Source organism: Carica papaya, chromosome 4 (genome assembly GCF_054855325.1).
Source record: "Carica papaya isolate Zhongbai chromosome 4, ASM5485532v1, whole genome shotgun sequence".
In the NCBI taxonomy this organism is placed as follows: Eukaryota; Viridiplantae; Streptophyta; class Magnoliopsida; order Brassicales; family Caricaceae; genus Carica; species Carica papaya.
The window spans coordinates 30,459,191-30,474,107 of record NC_142312.1 but is presented as its reverse complement, the minus strand read 5'-3'; the positions used below and the strand labels follow the sequence as shown (position 1 = coordinate 30,474,107).

The following is a 14,917-nucleotide window of genomic DNA, read 5'->3' as shown; positions in this document are numbered from 1 at the left end:
AAAATTTTTATATTTATCATAAAAAGTTTTAATTATTATATATTTTTAATGTAAATAATTATAAATCACATTAGTCAAAAGATTAATAGCTGCAATTATATTATTAAATATTATTATATTCATATTCATATTAGTAACTATAAATGTTTCAGTAAATGTTTTTATATAAATAAATAAAATAATAAATAGTTTAAAAAAAAATTGAATGTATATTTTCATATACAAATAAATAAAAGTGGTAGAAATTAAAAGATTATTAATTATAATAATTTATTTTAGTCATTAAATAATATAATTATTTTTTAAAATAATATAAAAATTAAATGTTTTTATGTAAATAAATAAAATAATAAATATATTTTTTAAAAAAAGAAAATTGAGTGTATATTCTCATATACAAATAAATAGAAGTGGTAGAAGATTAAAATATTATTAATTAAAATAATTTATTTTAGTCATTAATAAATAGTAAAAATAGTAATAATTAGTGTTAAAAGTTAATATCAAGAATGGTAAAACAAATAGTAAAAAAATTATTATACCTCCCCAAACCATTATTATTCGCCCCCCTAAAAAGGTAAAAGCCAAGGCTTCATCATTTAAATAAAAAGGTTTTAGGTAAATATAATGTGAGAAATGTGGCGAGGTTACCAGAACAGCAAAACGATGCGTTTGGTCACTGCATTTTATAATAGCGAAACGGAGCGTTTTGATCACGGAGACGGCAGCGAAACGGAGCGTTTTGATAACGGAGACGGCCTTACGTCAACACTATCCGAATCTTCGAATAAACCACCCTTACACCCCCGCGGCACTGCAACTCATCGCCCACAGCCACAGACTGCACAAACACTTACCTTCAATCTCTCTCTCTCTCTCTCTCTCTTTCCCGCCCATGTCTCGGGGAACAGACCGTCTCGTGAAGAGCTTGAAGCAGTTCGCAGATGTTCAGTACAAGTTTTTCACTGCTCGTTATGGCCAACAACTGATTGACATTTTTGAATTTCCAATCAAGCTAGTCTTGTCACCTTTCACCCTCGCTTTTGACATCGCTGGCTCTGCTCCTCGCGGGTTTGGCGTCCCCGAACTGATCTCCAAAATATCTTGCGCTTCAATCTTCGTGAGTTCTCTTAATTTCTACAAATTCGCGAGGTTTTTGTCCGCATGGGTTGATAGGTTTGGCAATTTAGCTGCTGTTATCGGTAATATATGTAATTAGGTGAAATGAGTCGTCGACTATTCTTTTTCGGTGCCTGCAACCGATGCTGACTTAGATAGTAGTAATGTTTGTCAGAACGTGGAAATGTGGGAATATCTTGAGTGATATACCTCGTTTGGGTGGATGAAATTGAGCCAATTGATGTTCATTTATCTGCTATTGTGTTTTCTTAGATTTCCGGAAACACTACTTTCTTACTATTGGGTAAATTTTAGATATAGCGTGCCTCGGAATTTGAAAATCTACTAGTAATTGTGGTCAATATTTTTATGCGTCACCAGGTGTTTGTTAAATGTTTTTATGCCCGTATAAGTGCGGTTTTAGTTTCTCACAATTTGGTGATGCATGCGGTTAGTTAAAGAGCACACTGGTGCTTGTTAGTTTGTTTGGTTTTCTTAGTGTGTTTCCCCTTCTCAATAATGGCTAAAGACAGGAGATTTGCAGTAGATTCTTTGGATTCAAAATTTTCCTTCATGGATATTTTTCAGGCTGTTGCTACTCTTGGTACTTATGATATTGTACTTGAGATGGGAAAGAAAGTAATATGTCAAAGGTAAAATTCAATATCCCTCTCAAATTTCATGCTTATGATATTATGTATGTAGTGTTACCATGTAATCATTTGCCTTTTTACTAATCCATATGACTTGTAGTTTGTCCCTTGTATGTGTCACGGTGTTTGATGTTTTCTATAATGCGTAATGATGGATTTTATATTGCTTGGCACTGAAATTAGTTATTGGAAATCAAGTTGAGTCATCATGATCTGATAGCTCATTTTACGTTTTAACTAGACATTTACACATTTGGAATTTATATTCTTGTTCGTTGTGTTTGAATGTAAGACACTAGTTTTGATTTAAATTGACTGCTCATGAGAAAAATTTGTTTATGAATCTTAGGAACTGTAAAACTTGCAATGGATGGCAGGCACTGCGGTGTACCATGTGCAGAGGATCTGGAAAGGTCCACTACCAAATCAAGAATTATACATTGAGAAGGTAGGTAGACCTCCGTTCAGCTTTGAGTTTTCAGGTTTTAATCATATAAGTGAATAAGCTATGGTGATAGGATAAATTTTTTTTGGGAGATTAGCAATTTCTAGACTAATTTTTATATGCATTTTAATGGAAAACTTTGTTGAATATAATTTACAAAGTTTTGGGTGTTGTCTTTGTCTATGTCAGAAATAACACTGGAGGAAACAGAGTCTATATTGTAGATTCGCTGCCGACTTAAAGCCTAAAGTTTTTTGGTTGAGCTGTTAGTATTTTCTTGACCTAAAGGGGCTTTATTTTAGAGGATTTGTGGACCCTATTTTCAGTAACAGTCATTTGGAACAGAATATTCTTTATTGCGTTTCATGCTCTCTAGGTCGAATATACACTGATTAGTTGGTCATTCTTTAAACTTTTTTCCCTCCAGATGTTCCCTATACATGTCAAACTTTGTGTTCATAGAGCTCCTTTGGTCCCAGAACTTGCCTTTTTTATAGTGTTCGTATAGCCTGTAGGTGATGTAGGTTTACTGGCAGATTTGTGAGGGAAAGCTACTAGTGAATTCAGGTCCAGACTGACATGGGTCGGAGGCTTTTGTTCTTTAGTTTCTGAAATTATATTTTGCTTGGAGGGTTTCTTCAAATTTATGACATTACCATTAAATTTGACTTCTGTAAATTATTGAAGCTTAATTTAGCCTAAAGTTATATTATCTTGTTCTCCTTTATTCTTTGGATCTTCTTGCAGTGGTGAAAAGGCAACAGCAGAATGTGTTGCAGATGCTATTGTTGATAATCGGGCTGAGCTGGTGCATCTTCCATCTGCATTGGATATTAATGCACCATTACCATCGAAAGATTGTCCAACTTGTGATGGAACAGTATGTTAAAACTTTTTACTCCATTGTTTTACCAATTTGGACTTGTCTGAGCAGATGTTTAAGTCTTGCGATGTCTTTGTTTGGAAGATAATTCTTGGAAGTTGTAGCCACGAGGATGTTAAACCGCATTGAATTTTATCTACATCACAAATCGTTGGTTTGATTTTTCGTGATGAAATATGTTTTGACAATACAGGGGGTGATGGGCTGTCCTGAGTGCAAACACAAATTACAAGTCAGGATCTCTGCAGATGACGTGAGTTCCTGAAATTGTTAGTATTTATGATGTTAACTTCTCAAATTATTTTATTATATAACTGAAGTATGTGTCAAAAACTGAAATTACAAAGATATTTATAATGCTTCCTAAGTAACATGTCCTAAATAAGATTAAACTAAAAAAATACTAATACTAATATGATTAGGAGATAATATTACTAATACCATTAAGAAACTAACTACTAAAAGAACAAAACCTTAAATTTTAAAACTATAACAATACATTCTAAATAGTAAAATAATGTTATATTTAAAAGAATCATAATTCTTAATCTATTTAGGATATAAACCTCATCTATTCTGTATCATTTTCTCCCAGTTGGAGAAAGGAGAAAGTTCATCCACGAGTTTGAAGTGACGAATGATGTAAAGTCTTAACCTTTGAGCTTTCTGATGAAAATTTCAATTGTAATTTAGTGCCTATAAATAAAGTACCCTAGCTTAGTTGTTTAGTAGATTACTTATGGTTGTTATTCAAATACTGAGATATTCAGTATATTTAAGTTTCGTTCTTAGTAAAATTTCTCTAAGTTTGTATTCACGTTCTATTTGTTCTACATCACGGAGCCTTTGAGCTAACTCTGGTTGAATGAGAGATGACTGTTGTTAAAAAATGATGAAGAGAGGCATATTATTTAATTGATTAATCAAGTAGTAAATTGCAACTCTCTATGCTGCAAGGTTTGTTAGCCCCCTAAAAGATGTAGTTTCTGAGCTTTAGCACCTTTAACAGTGGCCAGAACACATGCCTGATATGATATTTTATGTACGCTGTTGATATAAATAAAATTAGATTTTGATGATCACATATAGTCAGGCCATTTATATATATATATATATCCATATATAGTCAGACCTATATAACCGGTCCAACTATTATTATCTCCCTTAAAAAAAGATGTTCCAAGTTCTGTAAAGTGAAATCAGATATTTGCGGTGTTGACATTAGGATCTAATCTTTTGGCTGATCAGTAAAAAATGTCCTTGCTCAATTACTTGTTTTCTGCAGATCATGGAACCTCCCTGGAAAGCCTACAATGTCCTGAGAAAGATGGATTATCCATATGAGGTCAGTTCTGGGTTTTCGTATATAATATTCTATAGCTTGCGTCATGATTATCATCATTATTATTATTATTATTTCTTACCACTCCTCTGCTCAAATTATTAATATCATCATTATTTCAATATCTTTTTATGTTATAAATTGTTTTATATTTATAATGTAGTAACTTATTTTTTATCATACAGATCATTATCACATAATAAAAATATTTTCACTTTATTTTGATACCTTTTTTGTAATTTTGTATTCCATAACCAAAAACATACATTAGGAGTGTTAGGGTAAATTTCACCAGCCTTCGCAAAAAAAGCAGAAAGGTGCACAACTTCAGCCTGCAAACAAATGGTATAATATCTATCGTAGGATTTGCAGTATCTAGGCTGTTTTAGGTGATAAGACGTTATCATTGTGGGAATATGATTGAATGTTTCTATATGAAATAGATTAATCTTTGGGATTTTCTGGCATCTGTAGATTTGTTATAGAGAGGCATGCATTCAGTTAAGGCGAGGGCGAAAGATAGCTTAAGAATTGAATATATTCAGGCTGCTTTTCTAACTGATTGGTTTTAGTGATGTAGGATAAATATGATTGATTTGTCCAATTAGGGATTTAGATAAAAAAATCTAGACTTTGCATTTAGGGTTTTTTAGGCATCATATTAAGAAGTTTTAAGCATCACATTTAAGAGCTGGATTGTAACACACAATCAGAAATTGAGAAACTCTCATAATATATTATTAAATAACTGAACTACCTCCAATAAGTGAAATTACAGAACTACGTGTCATAATTTCTTAAATAACATATTTTAAATAGAGTTAAACTAAAAACTAGTAAAATAGTAGAATTAGGACTACTACTCCTAATACAAATAGAAAAGTACTAATAAAAATAGAAATCCTAAGTTACTAAAGCTACAATAATATACTTCTACATAGTATAGTAGTTTTATATTTAAAAGAATTATTATTTTTAATCTATTTAGGAAATAACCCATTTTGCATTATTTAGGCAACTGAATGGAATTCTTTGTTGGATGCTGGAGCAGTTTGTCGGTTTAGTGGCTGGCTATATTTTTATCCATGTTTTTTTAATCTTTTTTGCAGGAACACGTTATTCCGTTGGTTTTTCTACTTTTTCATATAAATCTTGTAATTTATGTCTTTACTCAAGTAATAAGTGGGTTGATGTAGTATTCCAGAATAGGTGAGTAGTGACTATTTATGTAAATATCAATTTAAAATTTTCTAATTTAATATTGTTAACCATGTTTTCTATTTCAGCATATTGTTCACAGCATGAAAGATCCCAGTATTGCAGCATTTTGGCTGATTACCTTACCTCAGGTTATGGGCGGATTCAACTATGATGACGAGGTCAAGCAAAAGATTTGGTGGCAATATGAGGTTTCTTAACTACTTTGTTAGTCTGTGTTTACTTGATCATATTGTTTTGACTATTTAGTTTCATATTCTCTCTTTTTTTTTTGCAGATTATTATTTCTATAATTTCTAAAATGTTTGAGTTATTCCTGCAGTTTTAAGCCACCAATAGAATCTTCTGAAGAAAAAACCATAGAGAAAAAATAAGAATGAAACAGTGTATCAGCTCTTTTGAGCTTCTTACTCTTTATTATGGGAAATTTAGTGGTCTAACATAACGAGGAAAGACAAATGATTGATTCAAGAAAGGACGTGTGGCTAAGTTAGATTCAACAAAGGAAACAGCGAATAGTGATATCCTCTCTCGCAAGAAAGCTTCTGTTCTCTTTTCTAGCTAGGCCCTTCTATTTGGTCTTCCCTCCACTTCTCATGCCAACCTCTTCTACTCAGTGATTTATGGTCGGTCTTTTGGCATTGATCTTGAGGGTCGAGATGTTGACTTAGTGACAGTGATTGAGAATGGCAGAGGCAGTTATGCCTCCATTTTCTTTGGCATGTTGAGATGGGGTGATTTGTCAATGCCTTGAGCGATTTTTGGAGAAATAGAGAAAGCTCGTGGCTTAGGAGCATGAACAGGTTACATCAAACATTTTGGTTGGCCTAAAAGTCAAGTACAAATTTGAGGATAAATGGTTGAAAGTTAATGGTTTATGTGGTAAGGTCAATGATTGGTGAAGTGGAGCAACGATAGATTGTATGACCATATTTAAGGTAATGCAAAAGTTGAAGATTGTGAAAGTTGAAATCAAGAAGTGGAGCAAGGAGGAGGGGAGGAGTGAATGTATGTATATCCTATCTTTACTTCAGGAGATTGAGACGATTGATAGGAGGGAGGGTGAAGGTGATTTGTCTATAGAAGACTTGCCTCATAAGGAATCTTCTAAGTTTAAACTATCAAATAGATTACAAATGAAAGAAACGTCTTGGAGACAGAAATCGAGAGCCCGTTGGAGAAATAAGGAAGACAGGAACACAATATTTTCATAGTATGTCAAATCATCACGCAAGGAATAATTATGTGGAGGAGATGAAGATCGGTGATAAGGTAGTGAAAGGTAACGAGTAGTTGAGGCAAGGGATTCATAATTTCTTCTGCAGTTTATAACAAGAGAAATTGGATGGAAGCCCCAGCTGGATGGTATCAATTTTAGGGTTTTGGATGAGACAAACAAACTATCACTTAAAAGAGAGTTCAATAAAGAAGAGATTTTTGAGGGACTCATGCATCGTAAAAGGGATTAAGCTCTTACCCTCGATGATTTTAACATAAGATTTCTTAAAAAATGTTGGCATATAGTGAGAAGAATATTCTTGAGCTTTTTAAGGAATTGCACGAATCTGGATCCTTTGTTATATTCTTAAATTCCTCTTTTCGGATACTTATTGCTAAGGTGGAGAGAGCAATTAATATCAAGGATTTCAGACCATTCAGCCTGGAAGTATTTATGAGTTTATAGCAATGGTGCTGGCTATAAGAATGTCCAAGGTAATTGATAAAGTTGTAGGTGAGTGAGTGCCAACATGCTTTGGTGGAAGGAACGCAAATTCTAGATGTTGTGTTTGTTGCCAATAAGGTGGTGGATGATCTGTTAAACTGGAAGAGGAAGAGTGGTTTGCAAATTAGATATGGAGAAAATTAGATCATGTGAATTGAGGCTTTCTTAATTATTTACTACGGAGAATGGAATTCAGGGACAGGTGGAGCAGGTGGATCTTGTAAACAGGGGATCTTTCTTCTTTTTTCTAGACTTCTAGACGTCTTAAACAAGAAGATCTATTGTTTCCATTGCTTTTTGTTGTTGTCTTGGAAGCATTCCTTTCCAAAGGGGGGAGATTCACATTTATCAAAGTACCTTGGCTGACCTACCTATTTATTACATGTCCTTCTAACAATCCCAATGAGCGTTGCCAAGAGACTGAAGTCAATTTAGTGTAGATTCCTATAGGGCAATTCTGATGAGAGGAGAAAGTATCATTTGGTACTATTGGATGAGATAAAAAAACCCAATGTCTAGGGAGGTTTGGGGTTGAGATCCTTCGTGAAGATGAATCTGGTCTTAGAGGGTAAATGATTTTGGAAGATCATGAAAGAAGAAGGTACTCTGTAGTGGAAGGTGATAGAGGCAAAATTCAGTACAATGGAGAGAGGGTGGTACTCCAGAGTTTTGGCAAGACTGCACGGGAAAGAGCTGCAGATAAAATATGCATGAGTATGAGTAAATTGCATTGGTTGGCAGGAGAGACAAAATTGGATTTTGACAGGATCATTGGCTTAAAGGAGGAGCACTCATAAACTAGTTTCCTTAGATTTTCGCTGCCGCAGGCACAAACTTATCACGATTGTTGAGTCATTTGAAGACGTAGGAGGGAAAATGGAATGACGTGTGAATATGTCGAGAAATCTTAATGATTGAGAGATTGATGAGTATGAGATTCTTCTAAATATTCTCTCATTCTCATCAATGGACAGAAATAATGACCAACCAATATGGAGTCTCCGTACCGTAGGGTCTTTTACGATCAGATCTTTCTATAATTATCTGGTTAAGTATGATACAGTAAAAACCAGGTTTCCTTTTTGACAAATCTGGATGTTTAATACCCCCACCCAGGAATACTTTCTTTGCATGGGAGGCTGGTCTAGGGCGTATATTGACTATCAACAAATTGTTGAGAAGGGATAAGATTATGGTGAATGGTTGTTTTCTTTGCAAAAAGGAGACAAAGTCATGTAATCATGTCTTGCTTGGTGTTTGTTCGCTCCGCCCTGATCATTATTTACTACCAACCATATCCACCTTGTCCCGAACCAAACTTTTTTTCATAAAAAAGTTCCTTTGCTTGAATTTGGGTCGAGTGCATCATGCAAATTTGGGTGGGTCTTGTCATCTCTATATATTATTTGACTAACAGTTAAACCACAAATATTAAAACTACTATAAATAAACCAAATGTATTAAATTTACAAAACCCCAAATCACAGGCATGAAATTGTCCTGGGCCTTGTTTAATGGAAAAAAGAATTACTATTAGAAAAAGGACAAAAGATACTGTGGCAGAGGACTAGAATATTTCCGTCAAAATAACTGTAAAAAGTGCATAAAATTAAAAGCAACATTGTTTGCCAATAGTTCTTGAGGATTGTCAAAAGAGATATCTCTAAAGAAAATGTGGGCTTTGCTCATAAAGAAACAAAGAAAACCAATTTGTCCCAAAGAAAAGAGAGAAGGTAAAAATGATCCTTGAAAAGTCTAAAATAGCACTCAACCACTACGTATAGAAACCATGCTAGTCATCTTAGAGCTACGAGTCAAAACAATGTTCACCAACTCTTCCATAGTCAAATAGTTCATATATCAGAAAAGCTTTTAAAGATGAGTTTTTCTTTTTTTCTTTTTTGTTATATTCAAGTCTTTTGTCTCCTCCCAAGTTAGCATTACTGAGCGGGCAAAGAAGCAGAGAAAAACAATATGTCCCAAAGAAAAGAAAGAAGGTCATAACGATCCTTGAAAAGTCTAAAATAGCACTCCAAGCACTACATACAGAAACCAGTCAAAAGAGCTCTTTGAAGCACCCTAGCTTCCTTCTTGAACCACCCTCCCTCGAAATGACTTGAATGAAGCACTCAACGAAAGATAACGACCCACATAAAGCTAAAAATATAAAAATCCTAGACCACCAGCCTCCAAGCCACCTCACAATGTAGGAAAAGATGACAATGGACTCAGCCTCCCTGAAGCACATAATACATGTTTGGGGAAGAGTGCGGTTTGGTTTGCGAATTTGCAACAATTCCTTAGTGTTGAGCCTATTCAGAACTGCTGTCCAGACAAAAAACTAAACCTTTGAGGGAACTTTAACCTTCCAAAAAGCTCTAGCAACCTTCCCAGAACACTGATATTAACTATATCCCACATATGGACCAGAAAAGTCGTAGTGCGTCTTCTATGATAGACCCACTGGTATCTGAAAAGTTGATAGTAGAATGTTGTTAACCCTTTGGTTTTACATCTTTCTGCTACAATATTAAGCAAATCAGTGTGTTATGGTGACTGTTTGATTTTGTTGCTTTCAGGAATCAATGCGGTATGATCAACTTCGAGATACAGTAGCCAAGCGAAATCCAGGCTGGGAGTATTTGCAAGAAGTAAGATGCTCTCAAGATAATCAAAATTCACTTATAGTGTTTTCCTAAAGATTCATGATTAGATGTGATTTTTTCTGAGATATTAGTTATCTGATGGAATAACCCAGCTATGGCTTTTCATGCAAGTTGGATGGTGACCAGTGACTTGTGAACCAAAACAGCAACTTATATGGAACAGAAAATAGAATAAATTACCTATTTTTAAGTGAAACTTGAATGGAGCTGTAATCACTCTCTTTCACGCATATATGCCTGCATAATCCAATCTCTCTTCTTTATTGATCATAATGGGCGTAATCATTTTTCAAAACGTTTTTTATGCCAACTAAAAATAATGCTCATAAAGAAGCTCGTTTACCTTTTGTTGGGGGGGAAATATGCCTAATATTGTAGAACAGAAGAATCCTAAACGAGAATAATTTCAGCACTAAGAAAGATTAATGTTGTTATTGTTATTATTTACTATCATTAATTTCTTTAGCTTATTTAAGTTAGTTTTTAAGTTATAGAAACTTAGGCTATTGAGATAGATTTTTAAGTTATAAAACCCTTGGTTTCCTCTTTTTATTTGATACTTCTTTTGTTAATTGTAATAAATGCCTACACAAGAGCTAGTAGCTATTAACAATAAAGATAGACGATAATAAATAAAAAACTCATTTGTCAGGGTTTTATTCCTGTTATCTTTTTGTCTTCATTCCTCTTGCTATTCATAACAAATATAGATGATGATAAATTAAAAACACATTTACTAGGGTTTTATTCCCTGTTATCTTTTTACTTTCTTTCTTCTTCATTGTTATAACTAATTTATTCCGTTTAGTACATTTTTTCATATATTTATTCACCTTTTCTCCATTTCCTGAGGTATACTTTTATTCCTTTGTTTCTCATTTGAATTTTCTTTATTTTTAAACTATACATGAGACAAGTTAGTTTCCCTGCTACTTGTCCTGCATCACCTAGTGATGTTACAGGATTGGGATCTTTGTTCTAACTTGTGACATTGCAAGATTGATTCCCTTGTTCTAACTTTTCAATCTTAAATTTTGTATCATTTTGCAGGCCTTGATCTCCATAGATCCTGTTCGTGCTAGGGAAGATCCTGTTATAGTGAAGAATATCCCTTACTACAAGGCCAAGAAGGCCTTAGAGGCGGAAGTTATGAAACTGAATCCTCCACCCCGACCACAAAATTGGGGTGTGAGTATCCTATGACATTCCTTTATTTGTTATGGTTCTTATATCTATAATTTTCAATATGCATGCACTTATCACTATTAATAGATTTATAGTTGGAGGACAATTGAACTAACTTCAGAGCTTTGGCAGGAGCTGAACCTTCCCTTGAATGCATCTTCTTGGACGGAGGAGGATCTCAAAGATCCAGCAAAATTATATGAGATGACGATTCTTCTTAACGCTCAAAGAGAAATTGCCGATAAAATTTTGGATGCACAGTGGGAAACAAAATGGCGTCAAGAAAAGGTTAGTTATTTCACTTTATCTATTCCAATGAAAAAAGTGTAATGTATGTTAAATATGCGACAATGACCTCTTTCAATTGTGGACATCATTCTCTTCTACATATGCAATTCTGAATTTGATTCTTTTCCCCCTGACTTATTAAAATTTTTATGTACTGTTTGCATTTTCATGACCTGTTAATTATCTGAAGGAGTACTATATTAAAATCTGGTGTGTTAGGGTAAAAGCTATGAAGTTACTTTCTTTCAGTTGTATATTTTTGTTTAAAAAATATTAAAGTTCCGTGGAAAGTAACCTTGAAGTGAATATGAGATGTTTGCATATAAAAGCAACCATTTTTATGCAAACATCTCATGTTCACATGCCGATGCATCTCATTTTTAGGCAACCATTTTTATGCAAACATCTCATATAAAAGCAACCAATTTAAATTTATACGAACATGCTTATATGCAGATACCATGAGTTTTTGCTTAAAAGTACTCCAGTTTCTCCTGGAATGAGTTTTGCTTTAAGTTTGATACAGTGAATGTATATAAATGTATGTTTTTCAATTTTCAGTTGAATGAGATGTTGGAAGAGAAGGTACGGCCATACCTCAAGAACACTGGCAATGCTGTCCTTCCTCAGCCTATTATAATAGAATCCCAAAATCAGAATAAGAAGGTTTGTTCTTTTTCTTTTAGCTCACTTCGTTTAGGTTGCTTTTGGTTTAAATATATTATACTTCTGTTCAGTTTTTAAATTTAATTATTTCATAAGTAAAATTAGTTATATAATATACATATTTGATACATAATTGAATCAATTTCACTTTTATGGTCAGTTCCACTATACTGAATTTATATTCTCACTTGTCAATGAAAGAATCATAAAAGAATTTAATTTGAATTGGATATAGAACCTATATATTATGCCTTTTGTCCCTTCATCAAAAACAGAAACGTTACTGATTCAGATGAAATTTTTGGTCATGCTTCATAAAATATTTTGAGGTAGAACATGAAGTTCCCAAGATGATGTAGCCTCTCTCTCTACATATATAATATGCAAGATCTGCATCTTCTCTTTGTTACAGTTTGAACTTTGAACCATCATTCAACATGATGCAATAATTTTGGCTACTTGTCTCTATTTTTGTTTCAGAGCCGTCGACAAAGAAGATGGTGGTTCTTCTAAACAGAGTTGGTTTCAATCAATAATGAATTTGATCCGCACATAAGTGGTACACGCTCTAACTTCTTCTCATCTCTTCATTTTGTATCATGCCATGTTTTAGTCAAAGCAGCATTTCTATTATTAGTCTCTGCACGACTCTGTATTATTGTTTATTCTATTTCTATTCCTTAACGAGATGTATCACTAGAGAAGATACAGATTACTGTGATTTAGTACTATAGAATTCCTTAGTTGCTACAAATTTTCCCTTAGGTTTCCCTGATCAGACTGGATGATATCACAATTATATGATGAAGAGTTTGATTTCATAGATGTTGATGGATTTTGACGTCGATGTTGAAATTTGAATACGTAGACACCATATACTCTCGCAAATAAACTTACACCTGGTCCGATAGCAGCATTTGACTAAATGAATGTGAACTGAGAAGCCAATTTATGTATTATGAAGAAAACACCAAAAAAATAACATCATCTTGCTACATACACAACAAACACAAACAAACAAACAAAAAAAAAAAAAGCCTTATCAAACTTGCCTGTTCTTGGTCCCATTCATAGTAAACCAGAACAAGTATACTTCACACTTCATATTCTACAACAGCTATAACTATTCAATGTATATAGAGCATTTCTGTTTTTTGAACATATGTAACACATGTGCATACACCAATATTCTACATCAGCTATAAATATTCAATGTATATAGAGCATTTCTTGTTTGAACATATGGGACACGTGTGCATACACCAATACATATTTTGATTTTATAAGTTACCCTCAAATTTTATTTATTTATGGAACAGTAGAAAATAGTCATCATAATGAAATTTGGTTAGTCTTTTAAGATAATTATAAAAACTCCCATAATTTTTCTAAATTTTGATACAGTGAATGTTTATATTGGAATATAATTGTATTGATTGATTGATATATATATATATATATATACATACTATAATAAAATTGATGATTATCAACTGTAGTATTCTAATAATATATAAATTATTTTATGCACAAATTTTTGAACCAACAATAAAATTAATATATCAGTAACTATTCCTAGATTCACTTGAAATTACAATATTGGTATATATAGATTTGTATGTATGTATATATATATATATGTATATGTCTATAAAGTGATTAATTTTTTTTTTAATTCAGTGAAAATTAAATCATTAAGTGTAAAAAACTAACACATTCTAAAAGAATTAATTATGATCATTTATACTATAATTCAAAAATTACAATTTTTGTGTCTTATTCAAGAATCCAATTGAAATCATCACTAGAAGTGAAACCTCGTTATTACTCGAACTTTCTGGGAGTACACCGCTGACAAAATCTTACAATATCATTATTTTCCTGTATATATTTAAAATGTAAATATATGTCTACATGTATATATATATATATGTATATATGGTGTTGTAATAGTGTATTAAAGCATCTTGAATTGTGTAATAAATTCAGCGCTGTGTTATGGGGCCTGCAAACAATTGACTTATGAATTGGGTGCAGAGTGGCATCTGCTTCTCTCACAAGCCATGATACATGGCTTGTTCCTATCCTCTTGTTTATATATCATATATATATATATATATATATTATATGTACACATGTATAAATATAATAAAATAATGGCTGTCATTTTCTAGATGATGTTAAAAAAAATACTTAAATTAATGGGTTTATTTTAAATTTTATTTTTGTTCATGATATCATTTTGAGGAATGTATATATACGTATATATACATACATATATTAGGCATACTTTATATACCATGTACATATATACATACATGGTATATGATAATTATTCTGGGTTCTTATTTGATTCTCGTAGATTTTCACGCAATCAAAACATAATCTTTGGACAAAATAAAATTGGATATAAAACAATCATTAATTGTCTTCATAAACATACATAAATCATCTTGGTTAACAAGACTCCATAAACTTAAACACGTTTTTTATACATATACATATATATATTTAAAAGATTTGAATTCTTATCACAGTAAGACAATTCTATAAATATATCATTAATCATATTTTTAATAATTACGTTTTAAGGATGATAAATAATTATATTTAATATAAAATAACATGTTTTATACATATATATATATATAAGATTTGAATTCATGGGACGACAATTTTATAAATATATCATTAATTAGTCTCATATTTAATAATTACATTTTAAGGAT

The 14,917-nt window shown here is 32.4% G+C and overlaps 1 protein-coding gene across 1 annotated transcript; it reads left to right on the top strand.

Moving 5' to 3' along the window:
* The first annotated feature begins 790 nt into the window (after positions 1-790).
* EMB2737 (embryo defective 2737) lies at positions 791-13,013 on the top strand. Its single transcript, XM_088218906.1, has 12 exons — positions 791-1,120; positions 1,708-1,772; positions 2,122-2,220; positions 2,965-3,097; positions 3,294-3,353; positions 4,386-4,445; positions 5,729-5,851; positions 9,963-10,034; positions 11,100-11,237; positions 11,367-11,522; positions 12,084-12,188; positions 12,669-13,013. Exons 1-12 carry the CDS (start codon positions 896-898, stop codon positions 12,699-12,701), a joined length of 1,269 nt encoding a protein of 422 aa, XP_088075032.1. The 5' UTR covers positions 791-895; the 3' UTR covers positions 12,702-13,013.
* Positions 13,014-14,917: the final 1,904 nt, after the last annotated feature.

Coding starts and splice junctions, on each gene's coding strand:
- EMB2737 (XM_088218906.1), top strand. CDS start 896: ATGTCTCGGGGAACAGACCGTCTCGTGAAGAGCTTGAAGCAGTTCGCA. Junction 1,121..1,707: donor TATCTTGCGCTTCAATCTTC/GTGAGTTCTCTT, acceptor GATATTTTTCAG/GCTGTTGCTACTCTTGGTAC. Junction 1,773..2,121: donor AAGAAAGTAATATGTCAAAG/GTAAAATTCAAT, acceptor TATGAATCTTAG/GAACTGTAAAACTTGCAATG.